Raw genomic sequence first — 21,357 nt, 5'->3', positions numbered from 1 at the left:
CTTGCTCACTCAATACCAGCTGCTTACTACTTTCCATAGAAGGCAAAGTTAACAAACTCACAACAGCAGCCGTTTCATTCACAACATCCACAGTTTATATTAAAAAATATAACATCTGCTGTAAGAACATCATTATAACCTGAAGCTTCGATAAAAATCACCATAATCATGACCAAACGGGTTTAATTTGCCATCTACGTGAAACTGCATATTGTTATCATAGCTTTGTTTTTTTAGAAAAAAAAAAAAATCCCAATGCTTCTGGTGGAGCAATGTGAACGTCCGCTAATAAACACTTAAATTTGCTCGAGACAGATGCAGGTAAGTGTGAGCAGGTTTAATTTTTTAGGTGAAGAAAAGATCTAAGAAAGCAAAAATACTTGGTGATGCGTTCAAGTGCTGATGGGAGGCTCTGAAATCACCTCTTATTGCTGCCAAGTGCATCTCTCTAAAGTTTCACCCATTTTAGTTAAGTGTCTAAAACTCAGAGTGCGATCTGTGCTTTAAGTAGAGCCCTGAAAAATAAGAAGAAGAAATTTACACACATTTACACCCCAAACTGGAATATTCACAGTGATCCATTCATATATCTCGAGCAAATTCAAGTCACTCCAAGTCTGAAATTTTAAGAACTATGTATATTTATAGTTCTTTGTGAGACTGCTTTGAAAGGTTAATCATTATGTCATGATTTTAGGGAAATCAAAAACGGAAATTACAAAAGTCGACGTTACATAAAACATTTTTTTTTTTTTATATATATATAAAACTCTCTTCATTCAAAAGCCATGGCACCAGTCAGTCATCTTCATCTAAAAGACACCCACCATCATCCAGACGGGGGCACAACGTGACATTATGAGACTTGGATGCGGATAAATGCTGTGTGATAAAATTCAACCAAATATAATAATAATAATAATAATAATAATAATAATAATAATAATAATAAATAAAATGTTAAATCTGCATGTTTTACACATTACAGCTGAATTACTACAGTGCATTTTTGACACGTTCGATTCTTAATTTACTTAAGCGGTAAAAACATCTCCAGCATTTTTTTGATTACGATTCAAACTGGCATACAGTTTTTTTTACAATTATTGGCCTTTAAGAAGTGAATGTAAAAGCTCCTGTGAGTGCGATCAGACACAGCTGAGCGTCCATCTGTCTGACAGCAGGTCAGCAATCAAGTTCGTTGGTCAGTCAGAGAGAGGTCGGTCGGTGTGTCCGCTCCGCCGCTCTGCGTCAGTCAGTGCAAGTGATCAGTGCTTCAGTAGTGTGTCGACAACAGCATCAAAGTCCCATCAACCGGCCTGGGTCAGAGCCCCTAAAAATATTAAATATCACTCTTAATTTGCATATTTTATACATTCTTTACACGAACTGTGCAGCTCTCCAGGTCCAGGATTCTTGGAGGCGAACCAGCTCAACCCCTCAGAATAAAGTTGAGCAGAGTTGCTGGGTGAGTCCTATAATTTAAAAAAAGAAGAAGAAAGGTCTCAACTGCTCACCCAGATTACAATAATCTTGTGAATGATGTTCCTGCAGCAGCCAATCACAGGCCAGCATTGGAGTGTCGACGCCTCAACGATGTTGTGAGCAGTCTGAAACCTTTGTGCAGTCCATCGAGTCAAGTTGTTTCTTTTTTCCTTCCTCAGCTGATGTTTCAAAGCTTTAATTCTCCAGGAAATTCTCCAAAAAAAGAAAACCGTACGTCTCCATTTGGTCCACTAGGATCACTTCCTTCCTTTGAGTCTTATTACAGCTGCTGGTTGTGTGCTTAGCATTTGAAAAAGCCCACTCTCCTGTGGCTGCTGCTTCTTATCCAGTGCAACACTGCCCTCAAACAGGATCTGACACAGCTTGAATTGAAATGACAAGAAAAAAACAAAAAAAAAACAAAAAACAAAAAACAGATGTACCCCCCTAAAAATAAAAAAATATAAAAAAAAATAATTTAAAAAAAATTGAGATCATTTCCGATCGTGTTAGCTGAAGACTGAGGGCGTCTCGTGTTTGTTCCGCTTTCCTGATTGCTTGCTGAGCTTCAGTTCGCTGATGTGGAGCCGATGCCGTCATAACAGCTTGTCAATCACTGCGACTCCTGAAACAACGAGAACGGGACGACCAATCAGACAAAGCAGATTTACAAACAGGTAATACGTGTTCAGCCTGTCACGTTCATTTCTCCCAGTACTGTAGAAATACTGCCTGCAAGGAGACCTACCAGCATAACTCCGTCCATTGCTCATGTTGGTGGGAATGAGGCTCCACTTGTCTGTGGCTGGGTTGTAAAACTCTACAGAGGACAGATTGCAGGACCCGTCATCTCCACCAATCACATACAGCAGCCCGTTAATGGCACAAACACCTGGGGGGGAGCAATGTAACATGTTTATTTTAAAGATCAGCACATTTATCATTAAATGACCCAATTTACAAAATAATCAGCATACACCACGTTTACGTATGTTTTAAAGGTTTTTAGTCATCTCTTACAGATCTAATATCTTTAAAGCACAGGCCAGAAGATTACATGAACATCTTAAAGCCAATCTGAACATCATGCAAGAAAATATTGTAAATATTTGTACATGTAAATCTAATAAATGGCTCTCTTACCCATAAACGGCAGCTGAATAGTTATTTATTAGTAACAATTTAAATAACTCAAGGATCAAAAAGAAAGGCAGTCATCAGCTTTTCATAAAGCTTTAGCCAGAGCGTACGATAAATAGATCGATAGATGCTGTGGACGTGTGACCGCAGTCTGACCTGCGTTTCGTCGACACATGTTCATGTCGCAGACCAGCCTCCAGGTGTTGGTCTGTGGGTCGTACACCTCCACGCTCTTTCTCACCAGAGGACCGTCATGGCCTCCTGCTGCATACAGCTGACCACCCAACACACCCACACCTGGACAAAAATATTTTTTAAATAAATATCAGGAGACGGTGACAGTGAAATCCTCCAAAACCCAAAATATAGTGCAAATTCACCACAAATGAAGCACTTTAACAAAACAAGTTCTGATTTTGTTCAGATTGTTTTTACAAAGCAGTTAGCGTCCACCAGGGGGCGCTGTTTCTACCAGTTAAATGGTTAGAAAAAGGCCAATTCACCATCATAGATCGGGATGATTAGACGCTTCTAATACTGATATTACACAACACATTATGATCAGAGTATGTGAGCATTCACTTGGATCCCACTGATGGAAATTTCAATTTTTCCTGAATACTACGGGTTGAGCTGTGATGCTGCTCCCTGTGTGGATGTACCTGCTCCACTTCGCCGTGTGCCCATCTCAGCTACATAGCACCACTGATTAGACACTGGGTCATATTCTTCCACTGTGCTGAGACACTGGCGTGATGCACCATCATAACCCCCTACTGCGTACAGTTTACCTACAGATAAACACAAACAGGTTAAAAACACCGCATATACATATTTAAAGCTTGGATTTTCACTCTGATGGCTGACACACAAGTCATTCTTACCATCAACCACCCCTACACCCACGCTGCTGCGTCTGGTGTTCATGGAGGCGACGTACGTCCACTCGTTGGTTTTATAGTTGTAAACCTCGACTGTTGACAGACCTGAGACACAGATGCAAAGAAAGAAGGGAGAGATGTAGAAATGGGAAAGACTGGAAGCGAAGGTTTGCGGTAAAGGGTTACCGAGTGTGTTATCACATCAGTCTGTGAGCGTTCTACACCCAGCTGGTAGATGTGTTGTGAGAAGAAAATGGATCTGCTGCCTCCCGTGTTTTAATGGGGTTTAATAGAGCATAAGAGTGCTGTGCCACTACAAGCAAATGTATCAAATGAGAGAGAACAGTCAGATGATGATACCAAGGAAAAACAACTTTTTTTCTAAAATGAAAATATTTTTCTTGACTTGCATAGAAATTTACTTTAATTTCCTCCAGTATAAACAGTTCATAATCAGTATTTTTATATTAATTGAAGGCAGTGCAATGAGATCCCTCTGAGAACTATCACACATCCAGTTGCTGCTCACAAACTGCAATAATGTTACAAATGTTGTATCTATTCCGACTGAAATTTACTTTAAAAATGTGTTTATTTGTGTTACCAACGGGCACATTATGCATAAACCCACTGCTATTAATAGCTATATGCATTATGTGTACCTATGCTTCCGTTAAAGCCTCCCACAGCATACAGTAAATCGCCCAGCACAGCGGCTCCCAGCGTGCTGCGTCTCTCCTGCATGCTCGACACCGCACTCCACTGGTCTCTCGTGCCGTCGTACACGTCCACCGTACGCTCCCGCAGCGAACTGTTGAAACCTCCGACCGCAAACACTCGGCCCGCCATGGAAACCACACCTGGGAAACAAGACAAAGAATTTGGGGATGAGATCATAGCTTGTTACATTTAAACGCAGGTTTCCAAAAGTCATCGCTTCTATGAGGAAACCACGAGAACGTGCATTTCTGACATGTTGGTTTCTAAACAAAGTCTGTCTTGAATCCTTATATCAGGGGTGTCAAACTCAAACACACAGTGGGCCAAAATTCAAAACTGGAACAAAGTCGCGGGCTAACGTTAATATTTATTGAAATATATTTATTCCTCCAGATATAAGAATGAATCTTTTCTTATGGACGTGTTTTGCTGAAAAACTGAATATGGAACAAGCAAAGCTTAATACTAAACACTAATTTATTTATATATATATATATATCCCAAATATAAAAGCTGTATAATAGCAGTAGGCCAGCTCTGATAGTAATTTGGTATGGCTTCGCGGGCCAAATGTAATTAGGCTGCGGGCCAGAGTTTGACACCTATGCCTTATATCTTTAACGGTCTTTGTTACACCCTTGCTGAACCTCGTTCAGAAGACTCTACTAGACCACAGTTGGTCTGCTGCATTGTTCTACTGATTGTTGGAGGTCTTTCCTCCTTTTTTCAATGCTTTTGGAGTAGGGCTGTGCGATATGACCAAAATCTCATATCCCGATATAAGACATCTATCATCCGATAACGATATAAATCACAAAAATGTAACATTTTCAGTAAATTCTGTGAATCTCGGGCAGCTCGACTTGCGGGAAGTGTTTCCAGCTGGGCGTCATGTAGCTGGAGTCGAGTGTTTTAACCGATGCGTGAAACGATTTTTAGACATAAGTTGTAACGGCCGCCGTTTTCTTTGTGAGTATTTATTACACGGCGTGCTGCGGGGAAAAGCCTGTTCTAACGTTTGAGTCTAAGGTTTATTTTTTAGCACCTGGCGTCTTTTTTAATTCTCATTTGTAAATAATCTGCTCTTTCACGTGATTCAGTTTATTTTGAAAAGTCTCAACAGGATCTTGAGCTTTATTGTGAAAGGCTTATGTGGAAGATAAACAAGCGGACACGCGAAGGTGTTACCGTCGTTGTTGCTAACGACAACGCATAAAAACAGGCGCTTGTCCGTCCGTAGTGTGGTTATATTAAATATAAGAGAAAGAGAGAACTTTAATAAATTAATATAGCCACTACAGCGACCATCAAAACATGAAAAAATATTGCCGTAAACAGTTTATTTTGCGACACCACGAAACAAACGATAGCGTAAAATGAAACGATAGACGTTTTTATATCGTCATCCGATATATATCGTTATATGGAACAGCCCTATTTTGGAGTGCAGGAACCTTACAGAGTCAGTAGTTTTGGTCCATACATATATGTAGGCTTGAGTAATCTGGATAAAGCCAGACTAGTACAGGTATACATGTATATAGATTAGTCATTGAACATAAATGCAGCACCACCATTGCAAAAATATACATGTAAACCTTAAAAAGTGGATAAATAAGGAAATATTAATGCACCGTAAATTCCTTATTGATCCTATATAATACACATTTTAACCTTGTATATAAGACCATATATTCCTGTCAACACACTACAGGGCATCCAACACACCACAAACAAATGTGGAAATAAGAGGTGAGAAATAAGGTTTGGACGGTACACAATTCCCTGAGAACAGTGCAGACAGTCCCAAAAACTGATTCAAATGCAGCCATTATTTGTATTTTTCCATCAAAAGTGCATATGCAGCAGTATTATCCAACCCGCTGTTCTCAGATGTCACTAGACACACCAGGTAATGAACTAACCTGCCCGGCAGCGTCTAGAGGGCAGGTCGGCCACTTGGTACCAACGATCTTCCTGGAAGTCGTAACACTCCACGCTGCGGATGGCTTTGGGAGCCTGACCACCCACTACAATCATCACCTGCACGTCCACACAGACCCACAGTAAGAAAATACAAGCGCACACGTGTGTTTCATGTTAAAAACCTTCAGCTTTGGCACATTTCTGCGTGTACCTTTGGGATGCTGATCGGAGTTCGTGGTCGCGTCCTATCAGTCTTTATGAGGTGACGCTGGTCAGCAGGCAACAGGTGATACTTCATTGCTTCTATGAGGAAATCTTTACAAGTGTTGTTGTTCTTTATCAAAGCTTCTTCCTCTACAATCTGAAACAGGGATCAGATTTCATTCAAGATGAAGATACAGTAGATTATTGTTGAGTACTCAGCCTTTCAGTTTCTGGAGGCATTTCTAAATGTAATAACTCCTTTCATCAAGTCCCTCTGTTGTTGCAATACCCGTTTAAAATGTGGCAACAGTGGCAGAGACATGAACACTACAGGTGGGAGGAGAGAGAAAATAATTACGTGGGAAACCGGTTTCTTGTGTGTGACTTGAGCAAAAAAAAAAAATCAGTGCTGCTGAAAGATTTGCATGTAGGCACACTAATTGTGGCAGCTGGCCCACAAACATGATGACTAATGTACTGCACAAAGATGAACAAACTGATTTATTTCAACATCAACTCTTCTTAACATACTGTGATGAAAACCATTTGTAGCTGTGGGAGAGACTTTGTTATCCAACCTAAAGGCCAGAAACTAGTCGAATATCTTAGAGCAGCGATTCCCAACTGGGACGAGCCATCGAGGTACGGCAAACAAAGCTATGAGCTGAATATTTGAGAAACTAAACAAGCAAATCATTAAAAATCAAATCAAGGACAACATAATGAAGGAAATGCTTGATACACTAGTGTGAGGGTCAAAGTTGTGGGTTGGCCAGAGGAGATTTTTAGATCACATAATGAGCGATAGCAGTCTTAGGTTTAAAAAAGCTCTTTTGAATATTCAAGTCTATCTGATGGCTGACTGAAAGCCATGATTAACCCGTCACCTGTTGGTCAAAGAGCGATAATGTTTAAACAGAATCTGTTTTACCTGCACCAGGTAATCTCTGGAAAGCAGTGGAAGTCTCACATGCTCCATTAGTTTGGGCATGTATTCCAGACGAGCTGGTTTATCATGTTTGATCCACGATATCATCGCCTCGAACACCTGAGAACAAGGAAAAATATGAAGGATATGGTGAAACTGCTCCGAGGTAGAAGCGACCACAGCGGTTTATTACATAGACTCCCACTTTGTCTTTACGAGTGCTTATCTACATCAGTACTCCACATTTTTGGGGGTGCGTGAAAGTTTGAAAACTTTTGGGATCAAAAACTTAAAACTGAGAACAAAACCTGTTGACACAAGCCCAATTTGATCCCATCCCCTTGTTGAAGTTAAGAGGGCGTGACTGCTGGATGTTAGAAATGTGCAGGCTGAGACTGAAACTGTGAGACCAGTGTATAAATACACAACACCTCATAATCCCAACGACTTTCCTCTTTTGTAGACGCCGTGAAGTTTCAAGACTGATCGCTCCCAGGAGCAATCAACAGAACAGAGGCTGCAGACACTAGTTTCATGCCACACCACATTCATATTCATTGTGCCACTTCAGTCCCATTTATCTCTTGATTGCCTGTAGGGCAGCTCCACAAGAGCAAAGGGGGGGCTGCGTGCCCCTCACATTGTGCACAAAGGACACCAGCGATGGTAGTTGAGATTAAGAGGACAATTGTTCAAAACCTCTCAAGACTCTTATCTTCCAGGGTTAAAGAGATCTTGGCAACGTTTTACAAGGCAGCACGTCGAATGTCCTCAGACGGGCACTGCGAGTAAAAATGTAGAGACTCCTGCTGCCATTTATTTCAACTAGAACACAACCAGTACTGTACATTTTCATTGTTTTTAATTTAACAGTGATGAATCATTCACCTATGAATCATTCAAGCATAAAAAGGCTCACCCAAACCAAGGGATGCACCAGTTTTTGTCTAAACATAACAAACAACCTAGCAAAAAAAACTGTTTTAAATCACATCTTTACACAGTTCATTACTAGAAAGCCTGTCAGAAATGCAAACACAATTTGTTCCCATTTCTTTAGCTGAATCTATGAAAAAACACCAAAGATAACAGTTTGACGAGCATAGAAATTGTGTTTTTCCACCAGTAGGGCAAATACCAAAGTGCTATTAGGTGGAAACCTAACTTATTGTGGCAGTATGCACTTCCACGATTAGAGGAAACTAGTCAAATAGCAGAAATGGGCAACTGGGAGCTAAAAACTACCAGCAAATAAATCACTATCTGAAAGTTACGTCCTTAAGAAATGGGACAAAATCCAGCAAAAACCCAACTGGCCCTTTTGTTGAGCCATTCGTTTGTTAAAGCCTCGTCAAAAATGGTGTGAGGGGAAGGGTGGCTGTTAAGAAGCCAGACTTTTCTAACCCTGTCAGCCAAGTGGAAGCTAACTTGGCTCGTCTTTTAGTATCAATTCATATGTAAATTAGGTCGTTACCTGAGAATTCTGGATGGGAGTGGGGGGTGTGTGAATGATTGCTGATTTCTAACTGCCTCTTTGTTTTTTTTTGTGTGTGTGTGTGTGTGGGGGAGCTGCTAAAAGCTGTGAACTTCCTTTTGTGTTGAGGTGGATATAATCTCACTGCACTTGGCCTAATCCTTCATTGCCCTGAAGAATTCTGTGGTGTACGGACCTCCTCTCCAAGGAAAGAAAATGCAGAGAAGACTCACAACTCAGCAGGACTTGGAAATGATCCTGAGTGAAGTCAACCCTTGTGACTCGGATGGAGAAGACCTAGAACTTCAGCCGGATTCGGACTCAGAGCTGTCTGATCAGTCTTCCGGTAAGGTTTCATTTCATATTGTTTCCTATTTCATTTCAAACAAGTAAGTGGATGTAGTAAGTAGAGATGGACCGATCCGATATTACGTATCGATACTGACCCAAATTACTGGATCGGATATCGGCGAGAAATAAAAAATGTAATCCGATCCATTAAATATCAAAAAAGCACCTCACAAAGCTTGCTACACGGCGTAACTCGGCTCATAACCGTAGCACGTCGCAGCAGTATGCGTCACGTGATAGAGCCGCTGTGTGTATTTGTAGCCTTGCTAGCAAACCAGCATTTCATCTCCGAGGAAGTTTTCCTCGGAGAGAAGTAAAGCAAGTGTGTAAGTTCATCTCTGAATGTTTGTAATGCATTCCCACCTTAAGCTTAACAACAGATATGTGGAGCGACTGCCCCCCCCCCCTCTCTCTCTCTCCTGCTGCTACTTCAATCGTGAAACTGATTAATGATCAGCTGATCGGCTTTTCTGTCGCGAGTCCGTCTCTCTTCTTAGTTTTTGGTCCACTTCTCACCAGAAAGAGGAAACCAGCGGCTGAAAAACAGCAGCACTATTAAGCTTGATAAGCTGTTGTTAGAATTTATTTAATATTACTTTCTACACCAGGATCTTTTTCTACGTAGCTGACGGCTGGTAACTGTGCAGGGGCGGATCTAGCAAAGTTTAGCCAGGGGGGCCGATAGGGCATGAACAGGGAAAAGGGGGCACAAAGACATACTTTTTTCTTGTTCTCATTTAAAATATCTATCTTTTAATAAATAATTATCTGACTCTTACACCCAAAGTTTTAATCTGATGTAAAATATATAGAAGTCCATTACTGTATATAGTAACTGTTAAGTCTAATATACCCTAGTAAGCTATACTACTTTTTCCTTTGGGAAGGTACCATCTGTGCAGTCTGCAATTCTGTTGAAGAAAGATGTTGAATCTATTTAATTATTCTTGAAAAATAATTTCTTTCTGTGCATTTTTCCCCCTGCATCAAATTAAATTTGATTACATCGATTAAGCATCATGAGCTGGAGGGTGGGGGGTGGTTCCCTTTTTTTTTTTTTTTGCTGGGAGTTTGCAACCCTATTAGTTAGGTTGCTTGATATTTCTGCTAAGTACTCTTTAAAATACCAGAATAGGGAGGATGGAGCAGGTTTAAGTTTATTAGATTGATCAGTATTGCTGAACTATGAAATATTTTGTTGTATTTTTTTTTTTTTTTTTTTTTTTTTTTTTTTAAACATACAGGTATAACAGAATAGCTTTAGTGTTGTTATTTATTTAAACTTGAGTATAAACTTATACAAAATGCAGCAAGATATTAAAAAAACGTTTTATTGATTAAAAAACACACTATATCGGATTCATATCGGTATCGGCAGATATCCAAATTTATAATATCGGTATCGGACATAAAAAAGTGGTATCGTGCCATCTCTAGTAGTAAGTAAGAGATTTCAGACATTATTCCGATACAGAGGAGGAGATACTGGAATTATAATTAGTATCTATGCATGCATTTGTGATTACGTTTGACCTTCCCATTGCTCACAATTTGAATTTGTTCACACTGCAGATGAGGAGACTGCTTCTCCACCTAAAAAGAGAGCTCGTTTGGGGACTGACACAGCAAAAGATGGCACAGTGTGGCGTGAAGAACAGGTGGGGACCTCTCTCGCTTTCACCCCAATAGAAGCGTACGCTGCAGATGGAGAGCCAACGGCTAAGGCCAGGAAAAGTATCTCGAGTCGCCTTCAGAGCTTCCTGTGTTTCATCACTCTTGACATGCTTCGTAGCATTCAAGAATGGACTATTCAACATGCACAGCAAACAGAGCATGTTGATTGGTTCATGGACCTCCCTGAACTAATGGCATTTATTGCAATTGTCATCTTGCGGGGGGTTACTAGGGTTCCATTACTTCGTGACTGCTGGTCAGCAAACCTGGGAAACCCACAGATCATTGGAACTATGCCGCGAAACCGCTTCCAAGACATCATGCAACACCTACGCTTTGATGACAAGTCCACCCGCAGTGATCGAGCAAAGTCTGATAAGTTCGCTGCAATTTCCAGTGTGTGGGGATCATTTGTCACCAACTGCATCACGTGCTACAACCCTGGTCTGCATATCACCGTTGATGAACAGCTTTTCCCATCAAAGACTCAGTGCTGTTTCCTGCAGTATATTGCAAGTAAACCTGACAAGTTTGGGATCAAGTTTTGGGTGGCTTGCGACCTAAAATCCAAGTACATTTGCAATGTCTTCCCATATCTTGGCAAGGACCCCAATCATCCCAGTGGGGAGAGACTGTCTGAAAATGTAGTGATGAGGCTGATGGAACCATTCCTAGACAAGGGCAGAAATGTTACCACGGACAATTTCTTCACATCGCTTTCACTTGCCCAAAAACTTCTTAGACGGAAAACCACCATCCTCGGCACAGTCAACAAGATTCGCCGGGAAATTCCTCAATCCGCTAGACACACAGATCGCAATGAATTCACCACTCAGGTATGTTGCAGGTCTTTTGTGGTTCTACGTTTGTGTTTCATTGTGTGTAAAAGTGCTATGGAAATAACAATTTATCTTATTTCTTAGGTGTTTTCAACCTCTGCTGCCACGCTGACGGCGTATGCGGCCAAACGGAAGAAGACAGTCTATATTCTTAGCAGCATGCACAGCGTGGTTCAGACTGATAACACCACCAAAAGGAAGCCAAACACTGTCACCCTTTACAACACCACAAAGTGTGGCGTGGATGTGATGGACCAAATGGTGCGGGAGTACACTGTCCGCAGAGGAACACGGCGCTGGCCAGTTGCCGTGTTCTATAACATGATTGACATGGCAGCACTGAATGCACATGTGCTGTATCAAGCATGCACCGGGACACAGGAAAGACGGGTGGACTTCCTGGTGGAGCTTGCAAGAGAGTTGGCTAACTCTCATGTGGCTGGGAAGAAGGCAAGAAAAGAACAGTTGCTTCGGACACAACCCTCCACACCTAGCCCTGGAAAAAGAGCCATGTGTCAGGTCAAACACAAATGCAAGAACAATCACGCCACTGTGCGATGTGTTCACTGCTACAGATACACGTGTGGTAAATGCAGACTAGAGATACCATGGCAGTGCCAGGATTGTGAGTGATTGCTGAAAATGTTGAAATGTACTCACTCACTTTTTATTATTATTTGTAAATATGTGTACAAATGGTTGTTTGTTTTTTGGTACTGTTTTTATCAATAAATCTCAGAAACAAATGAAATACACCCATGTGTGTTGATTTCTCCCTAAGATGGCAAACTGAAACACAAGTTTCCTTGTGGCTCAGCATGGCCCCACCTTATTTATAACAAAAGCAGCAGTTCACAGGTGATTAAGGATATAGCTAAAAGCCTACCAGCCATTTGGCTGGAAGGTGGGTTTGCTCTCCGAGACGTCCAGTGTTAAGGAAGAGAAGTGGACTGAAGACCAGTGGCAACGGTTTTGATGAAGTGATGAATCCAAATTTAAATTTGGACTGGATTAACCAGAGCCCAAACCTCAACATTACTGAAGCAGTGTGGGATCATCTTGACACAACAGAACAAGAAGGCAGCCACCAACATCCAAAGCCTGGAGAACTATTCCTGAAGACAACTCAGACAAGCGTTCTAGTAATTTCTTTAAGAGTCCGTCTGTTTAAGAATAAAGGTGATCATAGCAAATACAGACTGTCAAGCTCCTTTGTGTTTATACCAATTCTGTTTTTGCCTCATATACTGTATTTTTATATAGCGTTGCACATTTCAATCCATCACTGCACCCATTTTCAATTTTCCTTGCAAAATATAAAGAAATAAGGGTGGGGTGCAAGACTTGTAAAGCAATAAAAACGATGCAATTTGGGTTATTCTCCTCTCAACGAAGAGGTTAATAGAGGGAACCCTGTTTCAATGATGCATGAACACTCACATGATGGAAGAACAAAGTCAAATTGAGACAATACACAAAAATGACCTCAAGAAGTTAATCCACTCACTTCATTTAATCCACTCACAAAACAGCTGCAGCAGGTAAATCAGAGCTGAATGACTGTGTCTGCTGATGCAGTTTGTTTGGCGCTTCATGGTTAGCGTGACAGCGTCCGACTCCCCGTGTTTATGTTTGAATCAACCTTTGCTGTCAGTGCTCTGACAGCAGCATGTCACACAGCTGCTACATCAAACTCTTGCTGTTTGACAGGTTAACTGCAGACAGATGCGCCATCCCAGGAATATACGTCTGCTGTCAGATTCAGCCCGTCATACACAGCAAGTGTGGGAGGACTCTTAATTTAATTGGCTTTACTGTCCCTTTTTCTGAAGTCTGCTTTACTTCAGAGATTTTGTGATCACTGAAGTGAAAATCTGTGATGGATTTCATTTTCACTCAAGCATCTTTAAAAAAATAAAAATATCCATCTTTATGGTGACGCCTGACCTTTTCCTCTGTTGACACGGTGAGTTTGTCGCTGGAGATGAGGCTGCACACCTGCTGCAGAGAAAGGCTCAGAAACTCCTCGCCCTGCACCACATCAGTAAAATGCTGCTCTGAGAGACACAAACATCCACAGCACACATTAAACATTGTCCCAGCAAGCAAAGCTGAAATGAAAACATGTTTGTTTCCCCCCAAAATAATCTCTTTGCTGTCCAAGACACCTAATGTATTCCCTAGACTCGTGTCGGATTTTAAACACCTCATAAATCAGCCAACTCACAAAGTGACAGATTATGTGGTGTGAATAGGGAAAGAAAAAACAAAAATCTTACCAGCGTAAGCGTGAGCCTGGTTGAGAAGCTGTGTGCACGTATGCAGGTCAGCAAAGGCTCTGATGCCCAAGCAGTTGGTGGGATGAAGCTGAGATTGCAGGAATTCACAACAAACCTGACGCACATCCATCAGCTGGAGGAGGCTGGCTGCAGGCAACAGTACCTAATATTTGTTTTTTTAAAAAGTCACAAAAAGTTGAGTTAGCAGTTTACCTCCACAGCCACTCCCAGTGTAAACAACTCAAGACTTCATCAGCACAGGTTAGGAAGCAAACTGATACCCAGTAAGTTTATCAGTAGGATTAACTTTAAGGATCGGACAGAACTGAAGAAGCTTCTCGGATGAGAGGTGAATCGTCTTCAAGCAACTTAAAAAAGTCCAGACGCTTTTCTTTGCAAGCTCCTTAAAGTAAAGAAACTCACATTTGGTTTTGATCTCTACTTTGAATGAGGAGCTACTAAACCATTTCCTGCAAGACTTTCAACTTAGTGCAAGAGCCTCTAAAACGAAAGGTCACAAACATGTCAGCTATGCTTAAAGTTTATAAACACAAAGATCTGGATTTAACAATTTTCTGCAATTCTTCATCTCTCTATTTTCTTTACCAGCAATGAAAAATAAATAAATCCAGCCCGGGACCATAATCGGCCAATAGCCATTGTCCTTGGTCCTGACCAGAGTCGACCTCATATATGATTACAAGCCAGTCTGATTCGTGCATGCACAACACATACACACTGACGGCCACGCGCTAACATGAAAGCTTCTCACTGGGCATGAATACACAATCACCTTCATCTTGCTGAACACTGACATTAACTGAGGCTGACAAAGGCTAAAAAAGCTAAAGGTATCCAGAGCTCAGAGCCAGGAAGACGGCAGCCTCGCTACGAGCAAAGACTCGAAGCAGTTACAAGGAGAATTGCAGAGACAAGTGAAAAAGAGAAAGAGCTTGATGTTCTATTATCTGCTGAAGTTAGGAACACTGGAAACATTATTCAAGTACCTGAAATTGATTTTGTTATATGAACCTGTTGAACCTGCTTCTGTTTGGTAGGTAAAAGTGCAGCAACTCATTTTCAGTTATGTGTGCCTCTTTCCACTAAAGAAGATCCTGTAACTTACTGCAATTAGGGAGAAATTGTAAAGCTTAACCTTCATTTTCACTATAAATCTGCCTCTTTTTGTTGTGTTAAAAACAAAGCAACACTAGAACACTAGATATAATGCTAAACTCATCACTGTGACATAAAGATAGATGAAAAAGAAAAAAGATTAATAAGCAGACCAAATAAGAGTTTGCACACATTCAACTGGCAACTAACACTTACTGCTCGATCAGCACTGACCTTGGCCACTTGAAACTATTTTCTAGACCAGCCCTCGTTTTTTGGCTACGGCTATGTTTTTAAAACGGGTGCTGCTTTTTGTCCATTTCAACATTTGTGACAAGCATCTAGGATACTGCTGAGAAACTGATGCTAACAAAGCTACTCATTAGTTTAAGTAGGTCAGTGTCTGCCTGCCTCAACACCTCGCTGTTTCTTCAGACACACACACAGTGAGTATTGTCACTGTGTCCTCTGTTTCCTGTACACAGCTGCCCCGAAGCCTTGCATCTTCTAAAACACAGCATCAGGCCCAGTGAAACTCTGTTTACAGCAGCTGTGACACAAAACACACACACACACACACACACACACACGGCTGCGAGCAAAACAAAAACATTTCTAGTACAGAGAAACACTGACTTCCAAGAAAAAAAAAAAAAAAGTCTAAATCCAACTTTTTACAGATTTTTTTTTTGTCAAAACACACAAACACAAAAATTGAGAGCCAATCAGCAAGGCACGCTGCTAACAGTTGGAGGATTTCCTGCCTCCTCCATGCACACTTCCTGCACTAATAATCAGAGGAAGTATCTTGCCTGCAGCTGGATCAAGCTGAGCTGTGAGAGAAGTAATGCAGCTACCACATGTTAATGCCACCGAGCGAACCAAAGCCTCAGCGCTGTGCTTTCACAGCAAAAAACCCACAGAAAGCTCTGTGTTTGTCCTCGGCAGTAAACATCTGCTCCTCAAACACGGCCAATCGGACCATCCTGATAAAAGGGAAAGACTTAAAATGACGACAATCCCTTTCAGGTATTATGCAGCTGTGTCTGAAACACTTTTATGATTATAAACAAAAACAATAATATCACTAAAAAGCTTTTGTGAGCAACACACTTTTATTAAAATTAATTTAGGTCTTAAAACAGGTAAATAGAGGCACTTTCCCCAAGACGGACAGTTCAAAATATGTGTTTAGTTTATAGTTTAGCAACAGTGTTTAAAAAAATTAAAGCCTTTATCCACCTCAAACAGGATTAATATGCAGTTATTCTTTCTTGTACTTGTGAACAAAAACAAAGGTCGGGATAAAGAAAAAGGGCAGCAAGTTACAAATTTCCTTCTTAAAACAAAGGAGGTTTTGTAAGAGCCAGACTTATGCTTGGAGCAGCAGCAGCACCACTTTGATATAATTATCTAACTTGTTAAACAAGTGTGGAAAAAGAAAGTGTGACAACATGATGCTTTAACATGCAGCTCCCTGTTTACTTCTCCACTGTTAACCATTAAACAGAGGAGACGACCAGCTTACAGGGCTAGGTGGATAGGCGTTATTAGCAAAGGTGATTATGTTATTGCTGCTAATATACAAGAGTCGTTTTAAAGCACAAGCAGTCTTCAAATGAACACACAAGCCACCATAAGAGAGGAGAAATGGGAAGGAAATATAGTATTCTCACCTGGACGTTGTCCTCTGTGACCTCGATCTCTGCTGTGTAAATATAGTCGACCAGTTTTCTCAGAGTCTGACCGTCCACCTCTCTGATCTCCACCTGCTGAGCTTTACTCTCACTCATATCACCTGCGCACACACAGACACACACAGCTAAGCATACACACAACTGTGTGCAGCATCATACACAATGCGCAAACAATAGTGTGCATGTACCCGTGAACATGGCACAGAAGTAAGGGCTACAGGACGCCAAGACCACCCTGTGAGCTGGCACTTCGACGCTCCCGGCTACCAGCTGGACGTCACACAGCATCTTTTTACTGGAGGAAGGACAAACAGACGGCGTTACGTACGAGAACCTTCAACTGACATCTGATTTTCCATCCATCCATTCACTTCCGCTTATCCTTTTCAGGGTCGCGGGGGATGCTGGAGCCTATCCCAGCTGTCATAGGGCGAGAGGCGGGGTACACCCTGGACAGGTCGCCAGCCTGTCGCAGGGCCAACACACAGGGACAAACAACCATTCGCACTCACATTCATTCGCACATTCACACCTAGTGGCAATTTGGATTGTCCAATTAACCTATCCCCACAAGCTGCATGTCTTTGGACGGTGGGAGGAAGCCGGAGTACCCGGAGGGAACCCACGCAAACACGGGGAGAACATGCAAACTCCACACAGAAAGACCCCGGCCTGATGGTGGAATTGAACTCAGGACCTTCTCGCTGTGCGGTAACAGTGCTAACCACCGCGCTGCTGATTTTATCATTTGCAATTTTCAGATTCGTCATTATTTTTGTGCAGAAACACTCAATTTCCTAATGTTACACACCTACAAACACGACGTTTATTAGAAAGTAAATCTAAACAGACATGTGGCAGTAACACTATGAGATTAAGGAATTGAAACAAAGAGAATTTAACTCACTTTTCGATAAAGACTAAAAAAAATTACTGACATTAGAACATAAATATGGCACAGACATACGATAAACACAAAATAGAGCAACAGATAAGCATTAATGCTATTAGTTGCTTTGTCAATTGAGAGTTCTGGAGGGATTATTTGAGTTGCGTCAAAAATATAAGACAGAATTATTAAAATGTTTTTTGTACAAATGTGAAGTTAAATCTGCACTCAAGAGCCAGAGAAGAGGAGCACCTTTGAAGTCAAAAAACTCTGGTATTCATCACCAGTTGATGAAATATCACAGTAAAATACATGAATCTGGGCCAGTTGTGTTGAGCTTCACATTTCACGATTAACAAGCCCACAGTCGTTTTTGTCATGCATGTGCAGAATAAAACATCCCCACCCAACAGAAGAGGTTTGCCAGTAGCTGTTTGACAGCGATTTGCAGTTGAAGTCTCTTCTTTAAAAATGCAACAGTTCAGGTCAGGCAGAAGTAATGTACTGCTGCACTTTTCAGACAAGCCAGGTGAACAAGCGAAGACTTGCATGTCCGTTCTGGCTTGCAAAACTCGATGCGGCCTCTTCGTTCTCAAGTTAAAACCAAACGGTAGAAACCACAATTTGAGCAACGCACCTCCTCAGGTCGTTCATCAACTGAAACGCTTTCCTCATGTGCGTCTGGTTGAAGGTGTGCATCCCTCCATTCACCGTGTCCTCTTCTGAATCGGTGGCACATGGTGGACGCGGTGAGGCCGGTGTGGCAACCAGACTGGTAAGACATAAGAGGCAGTGTCTGGATCAGCGGATAGCGATGATGACAAAAGGCAACCACAAACCATAACAAAGCCTCCACCATCTTTTACAGATGACTGTAGACACTCACTGTTGTACATCTCCCCTCACCTCCTCTGTACATACGGATGATCTGAACCAAAAATAATTTTATACGGCTTCTTCTCTCCATAAAATTTGTTGCTACAGTCCAGTTCTTATGTAATTTGGCATAGCTCAGCCTTGTCTCCTCATTTCCCTTAAGAACAGATTTTGAACAGCCACCTATCCAATGAGGCCATTTCTGATAAGGCTTCAGCAAACAGTAGACAGATCAACTGAAGGTTCATATGCATCTTTCAGATCCTGTGTCACGTCTTTGTGTAGATACAACACTGGCTCATCCTTGAGTTAGGTGCCTTCTTATCCTTGAATGGTTAACTGGTTAGTGTTAAGTAGAAAGTTTGGATTTCTCAAGACAAACAACAACAGAGTCTGGCTTCTTGGAAGCAAACTACAAAAAAATGAGTATTGTATACTCAAAGCTGATGCATTAGACTGATGGATGTCATCTTCGTGTTAATCCAAAGGTACCAAATAACCATTCAAGCATGTCTATTTAACTGAGGATACCTGCTCTATTCAAGATGATTGGAGGAAATGTGTTCTTTGACCCTATCCTTTATTAAGGATTAAAGCTGGATACATTTTATGGTCAGTGCATCCTTTAAAAAGGCTAAAAGCAGCCACAACATATAGGGTTTCATTTTCTTAACGAGCTAAGCAATTAGTGCCCATTTCCTGTGGAAGATTAACAAACATCTGCCACACATATGGCATGTGCATATTACTGGTAACTTCTTTTACACGGGAACTGCACAGAAAAAGAAGCCCTCACACATGCTTACAAAGAAATGGGGGGAGAAAGAGCATACAGACCCGAACCTTAGGATATTAATTTACAAGCAAATGTGACCTGCAGCGAGCTGAAAGCACATCTGATAGCGGTTTTTCTGTCCGACACTGTTTATTTAAACAGTGCTTGGCCGTCTCCACCGTGCATGTACTGTACGATGTGCTATCTTAACTCTCAAAACAAGCCGTCTTTTCACCCACAGATAATCAAGCATTTCGAAGAATTTATGATGCTGCACTGAAAAGTCACAGTAGCTGCCCGGTAATTCGTTTTTGTTTAACAGCTTACGGTAAGCTTGTCTTCATGCGTCCAAAAAAACCCCAAATCAACAGGAAGCTGTTCAATTCATTTTAAGTTTGTTGTGGGTTAAGTTAGCTAGCTCCTAGCATTGCTAACTAACATATAACCTTATGACAGCCATGAATATCAACTGAAATCGTATTCTAAGCTACTTTAAAAATAATTACAAACCAACCCACATTCAGTCAACTATCTACAGTCTGGTTTGGTAGGCTGCCATCAGCTGAGCAGCCAGTGATGCTAGCTGACTAACGGGCGCTAACTAGTCAACACAGCTAGCCGCGAGTTCGCGTGCTGTGAGCGAGCTCTCGAGCTGTCTGTGTTGGATTTCTGGTCACTACATCGCGTAGGTTCAAATGTCATCCAGCAGATGCAGAAGCAGCCTGAATCCCATCTTTAGAAAACATAATCCCCACCGATGAGCCAACTCACCCCAACGACACACCGTCCATCCTCCCGGAGTCAGAGAACACAGCGGGCATGAGCGCCGAGCGGCCGGCTGCACGCAGATCGTCTATTAGAAAGATGAGTAACTCCGCATACACAGATGGTTTTATATGGTGACTCACTCCCTTTATTTTTATGCACATTTTTTAAAAATAGTTATACAAACTGTATTAAAACACAGTAAGCCGACCTTTGAAAGATAATAAGTAATGACAAGAATTATCAACAAGACCACAATTTCATAAGAGTTATTATGAGTCGCTTTTGGTTCGTTTGTTGTCATCGTTCTTTCTTTGTATCACTAGTTTTTTGTTTTCATTTCCAGTGAAAACAGGATCAGGGATCACCATTTCCCTGAAATTACTAAATGCTCCTCTCACGATAAACTTGAATTTCTCTTATCTTAAAAACACAACTGATTTGAATTTAAATTAGCTGGATGATTATAATTCAGATATTCCGATTAACTAAAAAGAAAATGCGTTTCAATGCCTGTTGTGTCCATTTGCACTAGAAAGGCAGCACAGTCAATAAATGCTTTTGCATTTGCAGGACTACATGAGTACAATTGATTTTCCATCATCTGGCTAATCAAATCACTGTTTCAACTCTAACAAGAAAATGGAAATCCATCACCTGGTATAAAGGAGGGGCGTCACCAGCTACTTAAGATAACAGGAAATGCAGCAACGTTGTAGACATAAAATAAAGCCATTTTCTGCGATGGAAGCACTGCCAAAGTAAAAGAAATTAGATGACTTAAAAATCACATCTTAAATAGGCCCACATTATGAATATTTAGGTTTTATTAAATAGCAAGATTGTACAATCCAAAATTGCTTACTGGAGGGTTGTTTACCAACTGGTGGCCTGCATTTAGTCTATTAGTGTACCATAAAATGCTTACTTAGGAGTCAAATACAAATAGTCACATCTGGTACCACTGAAAGTGTCCCATTTTAAAATCTATGGGAGCATTCAGTGATTGCAAATACCACGAAGCAAAATTCCCACCCATTATTGTGAGCTTTCAAACGTAAGTCAGACACCCTTTGAATTCACTTTTGAGCAAAAGGGGTATGCAGAACTATTTCTATAAGTTAATTGTTCCTATTTTAACAGCACAAACATGCATTTAGTTTACTTCAGCAATAACAAAAAATAACTTGAGGAACTTTCTTCTATCAGTTGAGGTTCAAATAAAATGCTTATAGGCTTTGTATTAGCACTTTTATGCACTATCCGCGAGGGATTCAGCAAATTATAAAAGTGGCTCAAAAAATAACTCTTTGGACTACAATTAAAAAAATTACATAT

At 41.1% G+C, this 21,357-nt stretch overlaps 1 protein-coding gene across 2 annotated transcripts; it reads right to left on the bottom strand.

The window, feature by feature from the left end:
• Window positions 1–70: 70 nt before the first annotated feature.
• Window positions 71–20,183, bottom strand: klhl3 (kelch-like family member 3). 2 transcript variants are annotated; one of them, XR_015719641.1, is made up of 16 exons: window positions 20,026–20,183; window positions 18,241–18,375; window positions 16,903–17,009; window positions 16,694–16,815; window positions 13,902–14,064; window positions 13,570–13,679; window positions 7,288–7,404; window positions 6,364–6,513; window positions 6,152–6,269; window positions 4,169–4,366; window positions 3,510–3,611; window positions 3,288–3,416; window positions 2,782–2,922; window positions 2,234–2,377; window positions 1,518–2,110; window positions 71–1,333 (listed from the first exon to the last, which is right to left on the bottom strand). XR_015719641.1 is itself a non-coding variant. In XM_087846188.1 (15 exons), the coding sequence occupies exons 1-15, from the start codon at window positions 20,181–20,183 to the stop codon at window positions 2,082–2,084; spliced, it is 1,923 nt and encodes a 640-aa protein (XP_087702314.1). In that variant the 3' UTR covers window positions 71–2,081. The 2 variants fall into 2 exon arrangements, 1 of the variants encoding a protein (XP_087702314.1); XM_087846188.1 differs by having other exon boundaries at window positions 71–2,110.
• Between the last annotated feature and the right edge of the window lie 1,174 nt (window positions 20,184–21,357).

This window comes from Neolamprologus brichardi, chromosome 2 (genome assembly GCF_056152115.1).
Source record: "Neolamprologus brichardi isolate AB-2024 chromosome 2, ASM5615211v1, whole genome shotgun sequence".
In the NCBI taxonomy this organism is placed as follows: Eukaryota; Metazoa; Chordata; class Actinopteri; order Cichliformes; family Cichlidae; genus Neolamprologus; species Neolamprologus brichardi.
This window is presented reverse-complemented; position numbering and strand designations above follow the sequence as displayed.

What these genes read in the sequence shown, in the direction of transcription:
- klhl3 (XM_087846188.1), bottom strand. Translation starts at nt 20,183, where the DNA reads ATGTGCATAAAAATAAAGGGAGTGAGTCACCATATAAAACCATCTGTG. An exon ending in CTTCTGTGCCATGTTCACGG is followed by an intron (nt 16,816 to 16,902) that starts GTACATGCACAC and finishes GTGTGTGCGCAG; the next exon opens with GTGATATGAGTGAGAGTAAA. An exon ending in CATGTGTCGACGAAACGCAG is followed by an intron (nt 2,378 to 2,781) that starts GTCAGACTGCGG and finishes GCTCCCCCCCAG; the next exon opens with GTGTTTGTGCCATTAACGGG.